Source organism: Salarias fasciatus, assembly GCF_902148845.1.
Source record: "Salarias fasciatus chromosome 7 unlocalized genomic scaffold, fSalaFa1.1 super_scaffold_4, whole genome shotgun sequence".
Taxonomy (NCBI): domain Eukaryota; kingdom Metazoa; phylum Chordata; class Actinopteri; order Blenniiformes; family Blenniidae; genus Salarias; species Salarias fasciatus.
In genome coordinates this window covers 19669025-19688030 of record NW_021941229.1, presented here as the reverse complement: position 1 = coordinate 19688030, position 19006 = coordinate 19669025, and the positions used below count along the sequence as shown (strand labels likewise).

The following is a 19006-nucleotide window of genomic DNA, read 5'->3' as shown; positions in this document are numbered from 1 at the left end:
ATCAGATTAAAAGATGAAGAGTGATGCCATTGATGAAGCATTCGGGAAATACAGTCAACATAAATCAAAATTACTTTTACTCAAGTAAACTTTGTGGTATTTGTCCATTTTTGTATTTCCTATTTCACCCTGCTTGACGTACTCTGCTGATGGAGTTTTATTCTTTACTAACATACTGTGTTTACGTGAGAGTTCTGTTTAGACAAATGCTTTGTTGAAATCTTTGTGCAATTTGCTAAAATGTGAAAGAAAATTCAACATTCAAGCTTAAAATACAGTTTACATAGAGGTTAATGTAAAAAAAAGAGAGAAATAATTCACATTTTTGCACAATTTCTATTAGAGATTATCTTAACACAAGCCCTAAACTGTACTATTATGCAGAAAAATAAATTATATTTTAAAAGTTCTCTTAATTGCATAGTCTAGCTGTAAGTTTTCCTTTAAAAGTAATAAAAAAAAACCCCTCAAGTCTCAGTGCATCATTTGTCTTTGACTCTTGTTTGGGACACTTGAAGATACGCTAGCTGGCTTTAGGAAACAGCTGCATGTTGCACAGTTGAGAAGTATTGTACATGACAACAGAGCCTATAAACACTGTTCCAATTCTAGTTTTGTGTTTGTTTTTTCAGGTGGACAGAAGTTTGTTCCAGTAGCTGGAGAGCAGCCATATCCAGCAGAGAGCCCACTGTATACATTAGGTCCTGCAGGAGCAGCTCCACACTAAATGCTCACATCTAAATGAGCAATTTAGGCGAGATCAGAGGTGTCAAACTCAATCTCAGTAAGGACCAAGCTGACAAATTAGCAAGGAGCCAAAGGTGTGTTTTCTCATTTTTTTATTTATTTATTAATTTTCTCATTTTTTTGTAGGAATTGTACAATAATTATCTGCTTATTATCATGAAAATTCCAAAACAAGAAGCCAACAGTCACATCCCGCTGTTTAGTGTTTGAATGGAGGAAATAAACACATTTAAGACATTTTGAGCGTTAGAGACATTCTGCTGTGTAAAAAACTTTATTCACTTGCAGGAGAGCCTGTAAGCTGAAGTATAAATTTGATTTTATTACCCCAACAAACTCACTTTACTCTAAACCACCCGAAGTGTTTCTCATCATTTACAGCATCACTACAGTCTAAAATGCTCATGGCTTATTTCTAGATTAAATTAAAGGTATCGATTAAATATCTGGAATAATACAACACATTCAATGGAGGAAGCTGAAACAAACAGACCAAATATCGTATTTAAAATCCCCAAAACATCCTAAACTCTCACACAATGAAGCACATTATGACAATATGATAAAATTGTAACTGGTAAACAACTTTGTTTATAGCTATAGTGTTTAAACTGAGTTGTTTGCAAGTATTTATTACTTTACAATCACTTTGATCCACTTTCTGTATTTTGTTTAGTTTATAATCTAAAGAACGTAATGCAGGTCAGAGCATTAACATAACAAAACAACTTAAAAACCATTTAAGATCGTTGTCTGTTAAACTGTTAATGTGGCACATGCAACGTTTAACATAATTTCTTCATATACTTCGTAAAATGCTTGTTTCTGTGAGTGTGAGCAAAAATAAACAGTGTTACATTTTATAGCATTTTATTAAATTTAAATTAAATGAATTGAAAATCAGAAGTGAATGAACACATTTCTAAACCCCTTATAAGAGTTTAAAACACATTTTCCTATTAATTCTGTGGGAAAACCATAAAAATGATCAGAACTACCCATATTTTATGTGCTACAGCTTACAAAGATGTCTAAATTATATGTTCCACTCCAGATTTCTGTTCAGCATTTTGACACTTCTCATATTTATTCCTCTTCTACATTTACAGCAAAGCTTCCTCATCGTGCCATCAGTGTGCCTCTGATCTCCTGTTTCATTAGCTATAGTGTCACTATCCTTCATATTCTTGAAAAAGCATAAATCTGGTGACACTGTACTCTCTTAAAGGTTCTACCTCAAGGAAATCTTTCAAAACAAAAAAGTTTATGTCAATAGATTATACAAGAAACACAAAACTGAGAAATATAAGCAGCACTTATTTCAGTGTGTCACATGACTGTTTTTTTTTTTTTCATTTTCAGGATCATCTGAAGGATGCTGACATGCACTGCATACATTCTTTTTTTATTTTATATCAGGAGGAAATTACTACAAAAACAGCTTTAGGATAAGTAATTATTACTCCTAATATTTATATAATTTGTTTTGACATCACTGATCAGTGAGAGCGGGTCTTGTTTTCTAATTCTCCCCGTCAGTGTGACAGCTTGACAGTGATCCGCCGGTGAGCTGCGGCTCACACTTTGTGTTTTAGTGCTCCCGTGCAGCTATTATTGGGCTGCTGGAGACAACCAGTGATCACTACCCATCTATTTTTAATCCTTAAGCCTCACACTGCCTCTGTTCAGCTGACAGTTGGCGTAATGGAAACAACTGTAACGCTGAGAAGAGGCAGGAGAATGACAGCGGTGGTGCTTTCTGGAGGCCACAGTTTACACACATCCTCTCCTGGTTCTATCAGATACAAACAGAAGAAGTAAATGCTGGATTAAAGCTTTTATTTTTGCACAAATGCAACTTCATTTAATGTTTATTAAAAGTTTTTTTTAACCTATTAGCGCCAGTGCAGAAATCCAAATGTGACTTTGTCCAGTTTCCAGTTCCGGTTTTCACTGATCTGTTTTAGGTTCAGATCCCAAGAAGGTCAGAGAGAGGATGTTCTCCCTGAAACAGCTGAAGAAGTGCATCACTGAGTCCCTCCTCGCCTTCTTCATCACCTTCTGGTACGCTGCAGGCCTTCAGAAACGGTTGTGTCTGATCTCACTTACGTTTCAAACTCCTCACTGGTACGAAGCTGCGATCCATCAGGACCAAAACCTCCACAAGAACAGTTTTTTAATCTCTTAAGCAATGAGTCTCAATCATCCCGCCGTCCTGTTTGTTCCAGTTTACTCCCAAACAAATAACCTCATATGCTGAAAATCCCTGGCAATGAAATCTTTTCTGGTTCTGATTAGTTTGTGATACAGTCTCATGATTGATTCACTCATCAGAGGAAGGAAATTGCTCTTTCTTCTTCTTCTTTCTTCACTTCTTGAGAGAAACAGATTCGTGAACTGATGACAACAAGAAGCAGCGGCAACAAAACATCTGAGACACGCTGCCAACATGCAGTCAGCAGCAAAGCATCTCATTTAATGCCTGGGAACTACAGATATAGGGAAATGCTAATGTTACCGAGCTTGTTTCAAATTAATGAGGTAAACAGTAGTTTAGTGAAATAGTAACAGTCATGACAAAAGCATTGACTCAATGTAAGATGTTTCTATTACATCTGCTTTATAGAGCTCAGCAGGAAGTCACAGTCCTGACTGATTTATTGATTTCTCAGGTGTAATAAGTACATTTCAGACAAAAAAACAGTTTGTTAGTTTTTCTTTCACCAAGATGCTGTAATTGTGAAAGAAAAAAAATGTAAGAAAAGCAAAACACTTCTGCTGTCTGGTTGTGTTTCGAAGCGCAAAGATGAGGCATTCTGGGAGCTGGGATGAAGACGGGATAAAGATTTTTGTAGTCCATGCCACAGATGTGAAATAATATTACATAAATATAATAATTTGTTTCACTATCACCCAGGTTAATTAGTTTGTGGAAATGGGTAACCTATTTCTCATTGGGTAATTTGTCACACGCTGACGAGGTAGCCAATCAGTGACCCTGCTGCTGGTGGGATCATTTCTCCCAGAATGCTGTGCAGCGAGTGTGTCGCAGAAAATGTGAGCGCAAGCCAATGTTTACCTCCTATTTATTCCACACAAATAAATGAAATCAGTCAATAAACCATCCAAGGGTGAATATGGCTCTCTCTATCCTGGATTATGAATGAGAGCTCATTAATTTTCCTGTGTGTGTGTGTGTGTGTGTGTGTGTGTGTGTGTGTGTGTGTGTGTGTGTGTGTGTGTGTGTGTGAGCGAGAGAGAGAGAGAGAGAGAGAGAGAGAGAGAGAGAGAGAGAGAGAGAGAGAGAGAGAGAACAGAAATCAGGCCGCATCTTGTTTTCACAATAATCTCCCAAAATAACAAGAACGGTTTGCTGTTTTACAGAATCTGCTGATTTGGAGTGTTTCTATTGAAATGAGCTTGTGGCTCTTTCACCATGTTGGGTCCTTATCAAAGCTTCTGTCACACTTTGTCATTGATTTTTGTTATTTTGATTCTTTTTTTTTTTTTTTTTTAGTGTGCAGGCACACACACAAAAAAAAACAAACTAAAAACTAAAAGAGATTTTTGGACATCTTATGCATCTGTTTAATTTTGTTTCTCCTTTTTTGGCCTTAAATGTTTGGTAACACTTTACTTGAAGTACCCGGTGTAACACAGTTATAAACACTTATAAATGATCACAATGCTTTATAACCCACTATAAAGCATTGTGATCATTTACGAGTGTTTATAACTATAGCTATACAGTGCTATAATGTACTTATAATGTGTTATACAGGGGCGCTTCAAGTAAAGTGTTACCAAATGTTTTTGGAGTGAGGGACTGCATCTCAGAAGTCATTTTTGTGTGTTTTGTTTTTGAATTCTTCAGCATCTTTGCCAATTTCTCTGACTCTTATAGAGCAGTTTTGCCATATTTGGGTGATTTTGCATTTCATTTTACACAACTCGATCATTTTAAATCTTGCTTCACCTGTTTGTAGTTCATTAGTGATCGTTTTATGCTTATTTGTGCTTTTATTTCTGCGCTTATTTCATTTGGTTTGTGTCTTTTGATCAAAATTTTCAGTTTGTTTTCAACTCCTTTGTTGCATCAGACATGCCATTGCATCTTTTTGCAGTGTCTTTCAGTTACTTATGGTGTTTTTGAGATACATTTGGTGAATTTAGGCCTTTTTTTCCTCTCTAAAGTTAAAATTACTTGCTTGTGTTGAACTGAAAACTCAGAAAAAGCGAGTGTAGCAGACCCATGAACAATACCTAGCAATAAAGAATCACCACACCAGGGTTCAGGCTTCCTATTTGGATGATCTTGTCTTTCATTTCTGTGGTTTTTGACGTTCTGTGATATTTTACCCATCATTTTGGTATTTATTGTATCCATCTTTTTGTTTTGTTTTTTTCACCTCTAACTGAATTTGCTCCTTAACATACTGAGTTCATAAATTAGTATTCATTAGTTATTTTATGCTTTCTCTTGTGTTTCTTAGTATATGGCAATGACCAGACTAACAGATTTGCCTTCTGTGTAAATATGAGCAGCCTGGAAGTCATTTTCTTTCTGGATTTGTCTTTTTTTTTTTTGCTTCTTTGTTGTGACCTGAATCCTGGTGCTCATTTTCTGTAGTTTGTTGGTTTCAGTATTGTAGTTTCTTGTCTAGTATTGGTATATTTTGATGCTCGTTGTGACTTTTCACTTCATATGTGAACATTCTGGACATGCTGGACTTCTGAGTTTGCACTGAACAAGCTCAAATGAGAATAATACACTGTAGAAATAAGTTTTTCTACATAAACTGAAGCCAGACCTGAGACTGTTTCATGGTTTTTGTCTGGCTTAAAGTTGCTATAGTGTACAGAAACAAGCTCTGAGAAGTAAAAATCATGTCCAAACCGATCAGTACAAGACAAAAAACAGCCATTTTCCATCAGCAGCATGTATGCTGATACATAAAGTAAGCTCATATTTCCAGCTTCTGTCCTGAATCGGCCTGAGCGCTGGGTGAAAGAAGTCATTTGAGGCCATGCACGTCCCAGTATCACTGATAGAAAAATAAAAAAAAAAGTCACATCCTTTGTATTTTAGATGGTGGAGGTATGTCACTGGCTTCACATTCATGTTATGAATCCAAATTCATGAGCAGTTTAATTTCATTTGACAGGCTGAGTCCAGCAGTGTCTTGGTGATTGTTATTCCAGATGGCGGCGAGAAAATCCCATTTGAAGGTTTTATTAATTTTCGTTAAAACGGAGAGGTTCACCGATGCTGTCTGGGCCTCCTCACTGACGAGGCTGACTGACACCTCACTGCTCCCTCCATTTGTCATTGTTTGAAAAGGTCTTAATTGTATTACATGCAAATGAAGAGATTTGATTTTTGCCCATTATCTATTCATAAGAGAAAATGAACAGAACATTAGTGGGTCACCAAATGAGGGAGGGAGGGAGGGAGGGAGGGAGGGGAGGGGAGGAGAAGGGAGAGGAGGGGTGAGGAGACAGTGATGATCAGCCAGACAGAGAGGAGAGAAAGTGGCAGCTTCACCCTGACGAGCTTCAAGTTTTAAAAATAATCCCTCCGCCCTCCCTCCTGTATAATGCTGAGTCTGTATGTGTGCATGTAATACTGTAGGTCAAGGCTGGTAATTAACCTATGATGACTGAAACACAGCAATTACAGTCATGCTCATGTGACAAATCAAAGTGACAGAAGCTGAAATGCACGTCTCCCTCCTGGTCAGCGTCAGACCACCATTAAATGTCTTATATATTCTAATCAGACGGCACATCCTGCTCTGGTTCTAATGTGGTTTTACTGATAGTATCACGCAACTTTAAAAAGGATCAGGGCAGGAAAACTAATAATAAAAGACAATTCACTCAGGAAACCTGTTATAAGTAGAGTAAAAATAGTAACAGTAAGAGTTATGATTCAAAACGGTAGAAAAACCAAAAATGTAAAGAAAACACAGACACTAAAACTAAAAACAATTTGAATATTAGTCCTGTTATTTAAAAACAAAATAATTAATTAATAAACCAAAACCCGTGTACATTTCTACAACTGTTTATTTATTCATTTTGGATAATTCGCAGCTCACATAAATGCAACTTTAGGCAGTGCTTGCATTTATTATTTTTTCTGAAGAACATAATAATGTTGTGACTGCAAATATCAAGAAAACATATCCAGATCAAACTTAGCTAAACCTCTCACCAAGTGTCTAAGTGTGAAATCTGCTATTTGTTAGTCATTAACATGACCAAAATCACATATATTTTAACATCAAGACATCAAAACTTCATTAAGAGAAAGTTATGATAAATCCTGGAAGGAAAACTTTTCTTTTTTTCTTAACAGGTTCTTTATGAGATAACATAGTTACTTCAAATAAAAAGTAATTACACCTAGGTTTCTTTCAGCTGTGCATGTCTTCAAAGTGAACATTGTGGTGTTCTTGTGCTGTTGCAGTGACACATTATCTGAGCTGTCAGGACTGTGTGGGTCAGTTCTGCTGACTGATTCACTCATTAAGTCCGTCTGAAAATGCATCAGTTAGTGGGAGGAAGAATCTGGATGCCATGATTCTCAAAAGAAAGTGATTGGTGGGGTAAGGCAGAAAACAATAAGTGAGGTGAACAGACATCCTGACAGGAAAGTGATGTTTTGTTTCAGCTGGACCGACTTAACAGCTGATCATTATTATCAAATTAGCAGCAAAGTTACAGTTACTTTAATAGCTTTGTAGCTCCTCACATTTGTTATACTTACAGCCCTGCTGTTCAAGAGCAGACTTTTAACATTAATCAAACCAAAGGCGTAGCCTTAAATGCTACTATTTCACCAAACTCCTGTTTCCTGGAGGATGGATAATGAACTAACTCAGTCTTCCAACATGAATGATGCCTGAACATAAACAGCAGTAACTTCAGTCTGTGCTGTCTTGACGTTAGCTCGAGGTTTTGGCTGGATGTATAATCCAGACATCACGGGGGATCAGGATTCTGCCGGGGTCTCTCCGCTGCTTTAGAGAAGCAGAAATCATGGAGGGACGCTGTACATCCTTAACTGCGGGTGTATATCGGGTTCTGCCCTGTGTGTTGAGGTCTGAGAGGAGGCAGAGGCCACGGTAGGTAAAGCAGGACACAGTGAAAGCCTGATGAAGAGGGACAGTGAGGTGTGTTGGTCAGGAATGAGCCTCTCTCCACTACAAGACCCCTGCGAGCAGCGCGTGAGGGAGCCCCGTTATTGAATACTGTTGTTGGCCCATTGTTAAATTACAACTTAATTCCTTTTCCATCATCATAACCATTTGTTTTCCTTACAGGCTGCAGGCCGGGGGATGAGATCAGGCGCTGGAGCAGGCGGACTTTCTATTCCCCCCCCCCCTTCTCTTGACTGACTCTGGGTTGGTTTAGTGCTGTGAGTGTTTCGGCGGCCATCGCATCATGACTTCACCTCCCAGCTGATTCCTGCCATTGGTCATATCTGACACCTCGAACACACCACGCCCAGGTCCTCACACACCTCGTCCTCTGCCCTGTAATGTCCTCCTGTGGTGCCTCACAATCTCTACCTCATCATCTTTTCAGCACTTTTAAGATTTCTTGGATTTTCTGTTTTTACCAGTCAAATTCTATTAGCACATGCTTCTAATGTTTAACTATTTTAACATTTTGCTCAGTTAACACTACTGTTTCCTCAACATGTTGTCTTTAATTATAATATTCATCATTCATTTCATCAATTCTCTGTTTATCTGCTGAGTTCTAACAATACACTTTTACATTTTATTGATATTATTAAAGCATCTCAGCTTCATTTTTGACGTTTTTTTTTTTTTTTTACCATAACTTGGGAATATTGTATCATTCATTAAAATTGTATTTCAACTCTATCTGCAAAACATACAAAGCTCTCTCTTCCTCACAGTGGATGGATGGCTACACTCCCACACCATTAATCTGATTGACTTTGTTTATCCTTCATTGTTTTCAGAAGGCTTTTATTGACAGCTGTGATGATGACTGTAATAAAATTTCACCTCATCTTGTTTAATAAAATAGAATGTTGCCACAGTGACGCAGTTTGGTGATCTTCATGCTGGGCTCGCACACAAAGAAAACTTTTAGTGAGTCCAAAATCCCCACGAGTTTCAGCTTTGAAAAACATGACAATTCAGTTCTATACTGGAAAGCTGCTGTTGAAGCAAACCTGCCTCATTCGAACCAGCCTGAAGAGCCTTTTGTTGTTTTGGATATTTGGATCACATTCCCCCACACTTTTCTTTTTCTTTTTTTTAATTAATTACACACTGATTCAAAACACTCCACTGGAATCTATACATTTAACCCACATCCATTCAGATGTGTGGCAGATAAAGCAATAAAACAAACAGAGCCTGGCCCGTTCCCACATCTGAAGCCCATTCACTCCGCCCCAACCAATCCCTCTCCCTAACCCTCCTCCTTTCTCCAGCTGCCCTTGAGCTTTTCTATTACCGCATGGAAAGCACCTCGCAGCCCCTGACAAGCGCGGCGGATCGACACTAAATCAGAAATCAGTGCCAGCAGCAGATCTGAGCCACCATGAAGGTCACAGGCCCTACACCGCGTGTCGTCTCAATCGGGGGAGCAGCGGTGAGACACCGAGCGGGTGATGTGTGACTCCGTGACTGTGTGTTTTTTTAAGAGGGGATACACCGAGAAGGGTGGATTGAAGAGAGGAGGACGAGGAGCTGGATGAAGAGGGGGCCCAGCACTAAAGCAGGAGTCATGAGGACGGAAATGGAGAAACGAGGAGAAGCAGAAGGAACATAGATCAGAGGAAGATGAACTCCTGTAAGCCAGTGAAGTCAATGATTTTTTAATTTTACTGTTCAAGGAATCAATATTTAATAATTTACAGCAATACAAGAGGAAACAACTTGCACACACAATGACTTTTCTTGCTAATCAGGATGTGGGCCCTTCTCTGATCTCCTGGGATTGTTACACACTGCCATCTAGTTGTCACATCAGGAATGACACTCATTTAAACACAACTACAGTATTCAGTGTTGTCATGTCGAAAGAGGATGTGCAGTTCGACACAGGAGCGCTGTTTTAGTGTTCAATCACAGAAATCAAACATGTTACCAAGGTTCACCTTAAATACATGCACTTGACTTCATTTAGGCAGGAAAATCGCTTCACACTCATAAAAATATCTTCAGATTGCAGAAAGTGGTCACAATCAGCGACAATTATCACACACGATGTGCCATGAGGGCAATAATGAGTGTGATACATAGAAATGAAAAAAGTCACACACGTGATCGCTCTTTCGATTCCGTTTATCGCACATTTTGGTCCCTCGGAGGCTTCCGTACTGAGAGTCACATGATCGATTTGTTGTGCTCGTGAGAGAAATTCACATTTTGCAACATGTAGCGTCAATACGACACAGTAAAAGTCACATTTCTCAGATCTGTTTGAATTGTCTGGTCGACATTAGGACGTCGTTTCATATAAATCCTCTAAAAGTGACAACAGGGCGGAAAGCGAAAGCGTTTATTCTCTGATGACAGCTGGTGAGTGTTTCTGTTTCTGCAGCGTCTTCCTCTTTTTCTGACAAACATTCATCGAGGCTCATTTACAGAAATGTTTTCTTTCAAAAGGCAACATTTGCTGACAAAAAGTCAAAACCATGCTGAAGTGGTTTCTCGGTGGTCGTGAAGCTCAGAGTTCAGTGGAGGTAAGAGAAAACAAAACACTTGTTTTAAGCAATTTAATTATTCGCCAGTATGTAGCATCATTTTCTCCTGAAATCTGCTGTAAAATGTAGAAAGAAAAGCATAAACTAAAACCAAAAGGCCTTAAATCTTTTCAGTAAACACACAATCTTATAAAGAAATCACTGTGTGTTACAGTTCAGGCTGATGACGAGAGAAAGGGAAAGAAATCAATAATGATTATCGGATTGTTATGTCTTCTTCAGTTTGTTTTTCTGGTTGGGTTTGTTGATTTGTGTTTTTGCTTGTAAGTTTTACATAGTCTAAGTTATTCCATATGAATTTATACAAGACACAAAGCTTTGATTTTGAGTTTCTGCTGTGTAGTAATCAATTCCCTGCCAATACATGTTTAAATGTTAAGAATCAAAGAGATTTATTCATCTTTTGAGGTGGGGTGTCACTGTCCACAAGTCACCTGATTAAGAGTCAGTCAAAGAGGGAAAGGTCATGAAAGTTAGTTTAGAATAATAGAAAAAAACACTATTGCCTTTAGAAGTGCAGCAGTTCCTCCAGATAAATTCCCCCATGGTGCAAACTAAAGCCCAAACTCATGAAGGAACCCCCTGGTCTCACTTAATTCAATTTATTGTACAACAAATCAGTCTGTGAGGGCCAGGTGTGTGTCCTCAGGTACAGATAACTCTACATCCGCTGCTCCTCCAGCCTCTCTCTCAGTTTCGTCTGTCCTGCTGTGGATGTGGGTGAATCCCTCGTCCCGGGTCCGCCTGGTCGGAGCTGCAGCCCGAGTTACTGTGAAAACTCTGTCATGATGGGGAAGAACTATTCCAATGTACACAGCAGAAACAGACTGCTTGCATTTCCACTGAGCTATTCAGGGACGTCTTGGTGGTCGAGCAGCCCGAGCCTTGGGTTAGAGGGACCGATGTGTAGCGGATTTAATCCTCAGTTTTTAAGATGAATTTAGAGAGCAAGACCTCCTGATTCCTGATCCAACCAATCCTTCATTTTTGGCCTGAGATGTGTATCTTTATGGGATGGATTTGTCATTTTACAGTTCTATTTTGAGTCCCAAATGAACACACCAGAAAAGCCACAGACTAGAACTACCGTATTTCTAATATTAAGTAGTTTTTTTTTTCATTTAGCTGTTGAATTACAAGTTCATTTATGGATAGTACTGTTTTCTTTATTATTGATAATGATTTTGTTTTCACAAATCAGATTCTGCAAACTAATAAGAGGGACTTTCTATGGTCAATACTTTTGTATAAGTAAAAACGCATCCAACACTTGAGTTTAGCTCTCATGGAGGCTTTACAGAAAAACTTCACCTGGCTCTGGAATATTTGAATGACACAGTATTCCTGATTTTGACTCTCCGTCATATCTCACCGCAATTTGAACCTCTTAACATGAACATTGATGTGTTTGATAAACAACCTAATTATAAATGACATATTAAAATATTACTCTATCCTGTTTTATGTAAAATCTCTGAGAGCTGCACCTTTTTGTCATTTAAGAATCTGGATTTCATCATTTGCGCATTAATTACAGCAGTAGTCTGTTAAACCAAACCCCACTTCATCCAGAATGTCGCTGTAAGACAGACAGCAACAGGAACAGAACACAACAGTTTCATCTGCATATGTGTAAAATCCGATGATGATGGATCAAGGATATATTAGATCAGACTCAATAACAAACATTTTCATAAATGAAGAAACTGCTGATGATTTTCTTTGATCTATCAGTTTGTTAAAGAAATTGTTTTTTGCCTCTTATTTAGAAAAATAGAGCATTTGGAGAAAATGAATACAAAAAATAATGAGTTGGAGTCTTTGGGTTAAAAAAAAAAGTTTCACTGACTGAAAAGGCCTGGTACAAAAACAAACTGGGAAATAATGGTGTTTATCTTATTTTATTATAACTTTGAGTCTATGAATATCCTTCACTCAATATCATTTTGAAATTTCCAGGGATTTCTCTCCAGTCCCCACTAAAGGTTAATAGATTAATTTAAAGATTTTATTGATCAAGCAAAAATGGGAGTGACCTGAATTTATTCCCCAATATTTGGTTCTCTGAGCCACTGAAAGGTGCCTGAAGGCATCTGGTCGGTCTCTCAGATCTGTCTTTAAAACACATTTGATTAAAAGTGCATTTTAAGGTAAACTTGATTAAGTGTTTAGTTTTCAAATTGCATTTTGCTTTATTAACTCTCAGGTTTGTCACTTTCTTAGAAATACACTATTTAAGTGAAATTTGAAGAAAATGGGTGAGCGCGCTCAGTAGCGGCGCACGGTTTTCCCCCGGCGGCCGTCGTCTCTCCTGCTTTCTTTGGGCCTCGCTCCGGAGTCTGTTTATCTCCACTTTTCCCTCTTGTGTCTGCAGAAAAGCTCTGTGCTGTGCATCGGAGAGGAACAGCCCAAAAACTGCTTCACTGAGCTGCAGGTGCTGAAAGGACATTTTGACATTGTTCGATTTCTGGTGCAGATTGATGACTTCAGGTAAGCAGACCACAGCCATCCTCCTCCCCCTCCTCCCCTCCTTTTCTCTCTAACCTCTCTCCTCTCTACCCTTGGCTGGCCTCTATCCCTCTGTGATTGACAGGAGATCCTCACCTTACAGCAGACTTACAGAGCATGACAAGAGCCCAATCATCACCGCTGTGTGATTGTGTGTGCGCGGTACAGTATAGCCAAAGCCTCTTAATGCTGTCCATACACACATATATAAAGGTTTTGCACCTGCTAACCTCTCTTCGCCGCTTTTTGCGGGGAAACACACCACACACCGGCATGGTAGAGTGGGTCTGCATAAGTGCTCAGATTGGGATTTATAACAGAGCTAAGTGTGTGTGTGAGCGTGTGTGTGTCAGGAGGTAGGGGGTTGCTTTTACGCCTGGTCTCCTCCAGTAATAACCCCCTCCTCTGGGTCTCGTCCTCTGCGCTCACGGGTCCACAGTCGGGGGCAAAGGCCAGAAAATTCTCTCCAGATTGCTTTTGAAGTCCGAAAGTGTATCCTCAACAGTTCCTCTCTCCTCATCTTATCTCTTTGTTTCATCTGCTCATCCTGTCTGTTGATTTTGGTGGAACTGGTCGTGAGCGCGGTTCAGGGTCAGAGGGCACGTTAAGGTGATAAGCCTCAGGACAGATGTTTTTGAAGAGTTCCTCGGGTGGAGATGGAGCCTACGAGAAACGAATCCTCACATAAATCGAGCCTGTCCCGGTCTGTTTGACTAGTCAGCCCGCTGAAGATATGGTCAATCTCCTCGGCTCTCGGGAGGCGGCTCTTACATTTCCTCTCATGCCTTCCAGATGTGCCTCGGCCGGGGACGACGGCCTCGTTCTGGTGTGGAACGTCGAGGTAGCGTGTCGAACGCCGCACACGTGAAACTGTGAGGCTGCTAATTGCTGAATACTTTTTTTTTTTTTTTAATTGTTTTTGTTATTGTGATTGGTAGACGGGCGAGAGGCTGCAGGAGCTTCGAGGTCACTCGCAGCAGATTACAGCCATAACCACCTTCACCTGCCACGACGAGGCCACGTCGCACACCTCGCTCATCACCGCCTCTTCAGACCGAAGCCTCAGCGTATCCTCAAACTGTCCCAACTGTTACTGAGACTGAGAAACAAACACACACACTGAGATTTAGGAACACACACAAGCACGCAGCGTTTTTAAATAAAACTTCATTGAGTGAGCACAAAGCAAGACTGCAGGCGATAAGACACGCAGCATGAGTAGAAGTAAATTCATGTTTCCGTCTGCCAACTGGAGCTGAGGTATCGGCATTGGCTGCCATCTTGGATGAGGACCCACTTCATCTCCGTTGAGCTCACTTCTACTAAGAAAGGAGATCTTAAAAATATTTTTAAAAAATCATAAATCACTGAACTCTAGATGTAGCTGTGATCCACTAGCTTTTACACGTAAAAATTAATCTTTTCAGACCTTCTTCCTTATTCAGTGTGCTTGTGGGAAAGCCTGGACCCATCCAAGATGGAAATAGTGCTATAAATCAGCCTCTTTAATTACTTATTTTTGCAGAATATTTGAGGAGGAAACCTGTTGTAGTCTTTAAATCCAAATTTCCTTTTTCCTTTCATCAAAAGTTTTAATTTTATTAATTAAAAAGAATTAACTGATTAGTAAAATAAGAATAAGGCCGAATAAGAATTTGTGAACTGCACACAGGAAGCGCTGCTGTCCAGTCAGAGTCCTCTCCCTGAAGTGACAGAGCTAACCACTGCTCCACCGTGCCTTTTTCCTTAATGTTTTTTTTCTTCAGCTGTGGGATCCTGATACTGGAAACAGAGTTCAGACCATTTCAGACCTTCAGTCTGTGAAGGTATTTCAACAATACAAAATAAAAAAAAAAAAGAAGAATTTTCAATGTGAAGTTGAAAGATGAGGTTGAGTTTCATCCCTGTTGCTGTTATCCTGTGACTTTTTAAACCTTTTCATAATGTGCTATTTGAACAAGTTTCTGCCAGTTTTGTAGAGATTTTTAATCCTATGTTTACATTGTCATGCTTTGTCCAGTGCGGTTTCACATTAAACTACAGCAGACGAATAGAAGCATGAAATGTAAAAACTAAAAAGAACAAAATGAGCGTGTCTTTTGGCAGGAGGTAGTTTTTTGCAGTAGTTATAGTTGCAGCAGTGTTTGTCCTTGTTTGTACAGTAAGGCTGGTTCTGTCTCGATAGATTTTCTCAATTATTTTATTCATCTGATGGCGCAATTAAGTCAGTCTTGGCAGGATATGAAACATACTAATTAAAATGTTTGACGCAAAAGGTTTTTTTTTTCTTTACGCCAGTTATAATTTAGGATTGAAAATGGTAATTGCCTCCTCTTGATCACAGATGAAGGTTAATTGCAGCATCAAAAGGTTAATTATGTTTTAATTCTTTTCTTCTCTGGGTTTCTGTGTGTTTGTGTGGAAACCCAAAAATGGCCCGTGCTTCCCGTGCCGATCCGTGTGTGTCCTTCAGTGCTTGCTGGTGCTGGAGCGTCTGTGCATGTGGATCTCCGGCGGGGAGGAGCTGTGTGTGTGGAACAAAGACTTGGAGCTGCAGTGTCAAAAACAGAACCACAGTGACACCGGTGAGAAAGAAAACACACACAAAACACAACGTTCCGCTGTGGCACTGAGTGTTTTTCACCCCTGACGCTGCTGTTTGCACACAAACCGGCTGAAGCTGAATCGCTTCCCTTTTCGTTTCAGGAATAACGGCGATGATAGAGCTGCCTAAGAACTGCATTGCAGCTGCCATGGATAAAGACATTGGCAAGTAGTCGTGTAATAGAGGTTAACTACCACAGTCCGGCAGAATATAAAAAATATACTTCATTTGTAGATTTTTTTTCTTTGTTTTGTTTCCAACTTCCTGAAAATATTTGATATTCAATGGAACAAAAACATGAGAGCAGGGGTCCAAGCACTGATTCTTCACCTTCATCCCTTTTGGCTCTTCTTCTTCTTCTTCTTCTAAAGCCAAAAGTCAAGTTTTTGAGACCTGGTGAGTTGAGGGCTGTAAATGCAGAGGTGGTCATATTTTGAAGTCATATTTATAGAATAATCGTGAACAACTAAATTGACTCAGACACTAAAACTCGTCAACTTTTGGATTCACAAGCCTCTGCTGAAGCGTGACTTGGTTCCCAGGACTCCGATATGTGTCAGATTTAGAGGACTGTTAATGGCTGACAGTCACATTTCTTAAAGGACCCTTTTAATTTTTCATGTTCGCAGCGATCTACAAGCTGACGATCTCCACTGACTCGCCTCCGTCTGTGGCTGAGATTCGCCATCTGTCTGACCACCAGGACCAGATACGGGCTCTCATTAACGTCAACGGTCAGCATGTTTGCTTTAAGTTAAAAAAACAAACAAAAACAAAATCATTTATGTGGCCGTTGTTTTGTGTAAATAATCAGCGCCTTTCTCTTGGTCCACTAAGACGATCTCTTCGCCAGCGGCTCTCACGCCGGCGAGCTGGTCTTATGGGACGCCACCGAGTTGAAGATCCTGGCCTACGAGCACATCTTGTGGGAGGAGTCTCAAGCCAGCGCCCAGATGGAGATACGAGTGGGCGGCGCCCCCAAACCCAGCGAGATGTCGGTCCAGCACCTGACCACCAACGGGAAGGTGAGGAGCCACGCCATGGATTGCACTGTGCTGCTTTCCTGTGATCCTTACCGAACCTTTTGTGTGTTTTTTTTTTTTTTTTTTTTTTTTTTTTTTTTTTTGCAGCTCATTCTCGCCGCCGTGGGCAGCGGCCTGTACGTGTACAGCGTTCAGACCAAAACCGTGGTGGCTTACAGGAAGGTGGCCCACGACTCCAATGTGCTGCACACCATGCTCATGTCTGACAGGTACTCTCTGAGAACATGAGACTGCACTGAAACATAATATATCCTGATATGTAGATGGGTCCTCTCCTCTACACAAATCTAGATATCAAAAATATTATTCCAAACATCCACCTTTTCTCCTCGATACAGAATTGGCTGCCAGGTAGTGTAAAAAATTTTAAATCATAAATTGCGAAAACCGATAAATACAGAACCGAATGTCAATAAAAAAGTATCAGGTGTGTCTGAAAGGCCTGCACAGTCTGTGGCGCCCTCTGGTGGAGGAAGAGATCACTTCACAGCTGAGCAGCGACTGCAAGATGCAACAAACATGACAAATGTTATAGATAAAAGCAATTATTTAGTTTTTTCTACATCAGTCTTCTTAAAACAGCTTATTATAATAGACACATTGAGTGCTGTAAACCTGATTTCTAATACTATTCATTTTATTGATTTGTTTATCCACTTATCAGGGCATTTTTTGCAATACATAATTGAGTTATTGTTAAATGAGTTATTTATATGTGGAAAATTAACTTTATGACATGTCTCTACAACAGAGAACTCTTGACTTTACTGAATGTTGTTAAAGATAATGAGCATAACAGACAGGGAAAAGCTGCTCTACAACTTGCTCATTTTTTTCCCCCCATTTTCCCAACCACAAGAAAATGGTTCACTGAATGATCGTAAAAGATTAATCAATTTTTCAGTTTTATTGGCAGTTACTAATTTATTTTTGTATGTTTCAGACTCTTAAATAGGTTTTTTTTGTGTTTACTTATTTCATGATGCCAGATATATTATATGAAAATATACTGGTAAATACCATCTGGGACCACTAGATGTCACTGTATGGCAACAGAATGCTGCTTTAGTGACACCAGAAAAACCTCGGTTACTCCTTGTTTTTGAAAATTTTAAATGAAATATATGAACCATAGAAAAAAGGAAGCAAAGCATCAGAAACAGAAAAGTTTCGAGTGTTTGACAAGAGCTGAGAAACTGTTACTGTAATGAAGAAAACAAATAAGGTGGGCTAATAGCTGAAGGATGAAGCTGTCAGGATGGTCTTAGCTGTCTTAAAGTGATTCACACAGCTTGTTGTCATGTAAAGTTGTATTGATTAAGAGGATGAAGTCGGATTTGAAGGTTGATAGTTCAAACTTGATTTTTTTTTTTTCCTCTCTGGCAGTGAGCTGATGTCCTGCTCTGAGGATGGCAGCGTGAGGATGTGGGAGATCCAAGACCTGCCTCTACCCGCCGAGCCAACCTCCCCAGGTCTCTGGCGCGCGCGCGCTCACTCACACACACACACACACACACACACACACACACACACACACACACACACACACACACGCCGCTGACAAGGTGGTAAATAACTCTAGTTGAACTATGAGGGTGGGTACTCTAAAAGCACTCGTCAAATCTCTTGTATAAAAGTGATTTGTCACACTTTTGACATCGTGTCACCTCACTGAATGAATGGAACTCATTCAATAATGACGTGTACCAACTTTGTGATCTTGTGATCAGGTTTTTTTGGGATGTGGAACTTCAGCCGGTCTAACAAACAGTCTGGACCTCCATCGAAGAAGGTGGTGGACCTTCCCAGCATGAGGACGCTGGAGTTAACAGGGGATCTCATCGGACACTCGGGGGCCGTCCAGGTAAGAATTCACAAACGGCCTCATATTTGAAATCATGCGACAGTGTTGCTTCAGGGGGAGAAAAAAAAAAAAAAAAAACATGCTGTTTTTCTTCCCAGATGTTCTTGAAGTTCAGCGAGGACGCGTTGGTCACGTGTTCGGCCGACCACCTGCTGATCCTGTGGAAGAACGGAGAGAGGCAGTCTCATCTCCGCAGCCTAGCGCTTTTCCAGAAGCTGGAGGAGAAAGGAGGACTGTGACCTTTCATCTTGACATGATTTTTGGGAGAATTGTTGCTTGACGTTGCTTGTGAATCTTGTGGATATTTCATTGTTTACATTTGTTCGACTGTTGATCGTGTTAATCGCCTTTTGACTGGAGTGTTTCACTGAAACCTTAAATGCAGATTAAATACCTCATCTGAGAAACAGGAAATTAAAATGCTGTGCTTCTGTTTTTGTTCTGTGACTCTGCAGACTTCTTGTCTCTTCTGAAAACAAATA

At 39.8% G+C, this 19006-nt stretch overlaps 1 protein-coding gene across 1 annotated transcript; it reads left to right on the top strand.

The window, feature by feature from the left end:
* Nucleotides 1–10136: 10136 nt before the first annotated feature.
* Nucleotides 10137–19006, top strand: wdr41 (WD repeat domain 41). Its single transcript, XM_030084505.1, has 14 exons — nt 10137–10319; nt 10407–10483; nt 12879–12994; nt 13805–13853; nt 13951–14079; nt 14779–14838; nt 15486–15597; nt 15719–15781; nt 16247–16351; nt 16455–16642; nt 16748–16869; nt 18047–18132; nt 18391–18524; nt 18623–19006. The coding sequence occupies exons 2-14, from the start codon at nt 10436–10438 to the stop codon at nt 18761–18763; spliced, it is 1353 nt and encodes a 450-aa protein (XP_029940365.1). The 5' UTR covers nt 10137–10319; nt 10407–10435; the 3' UTR covers nt 18764–19006.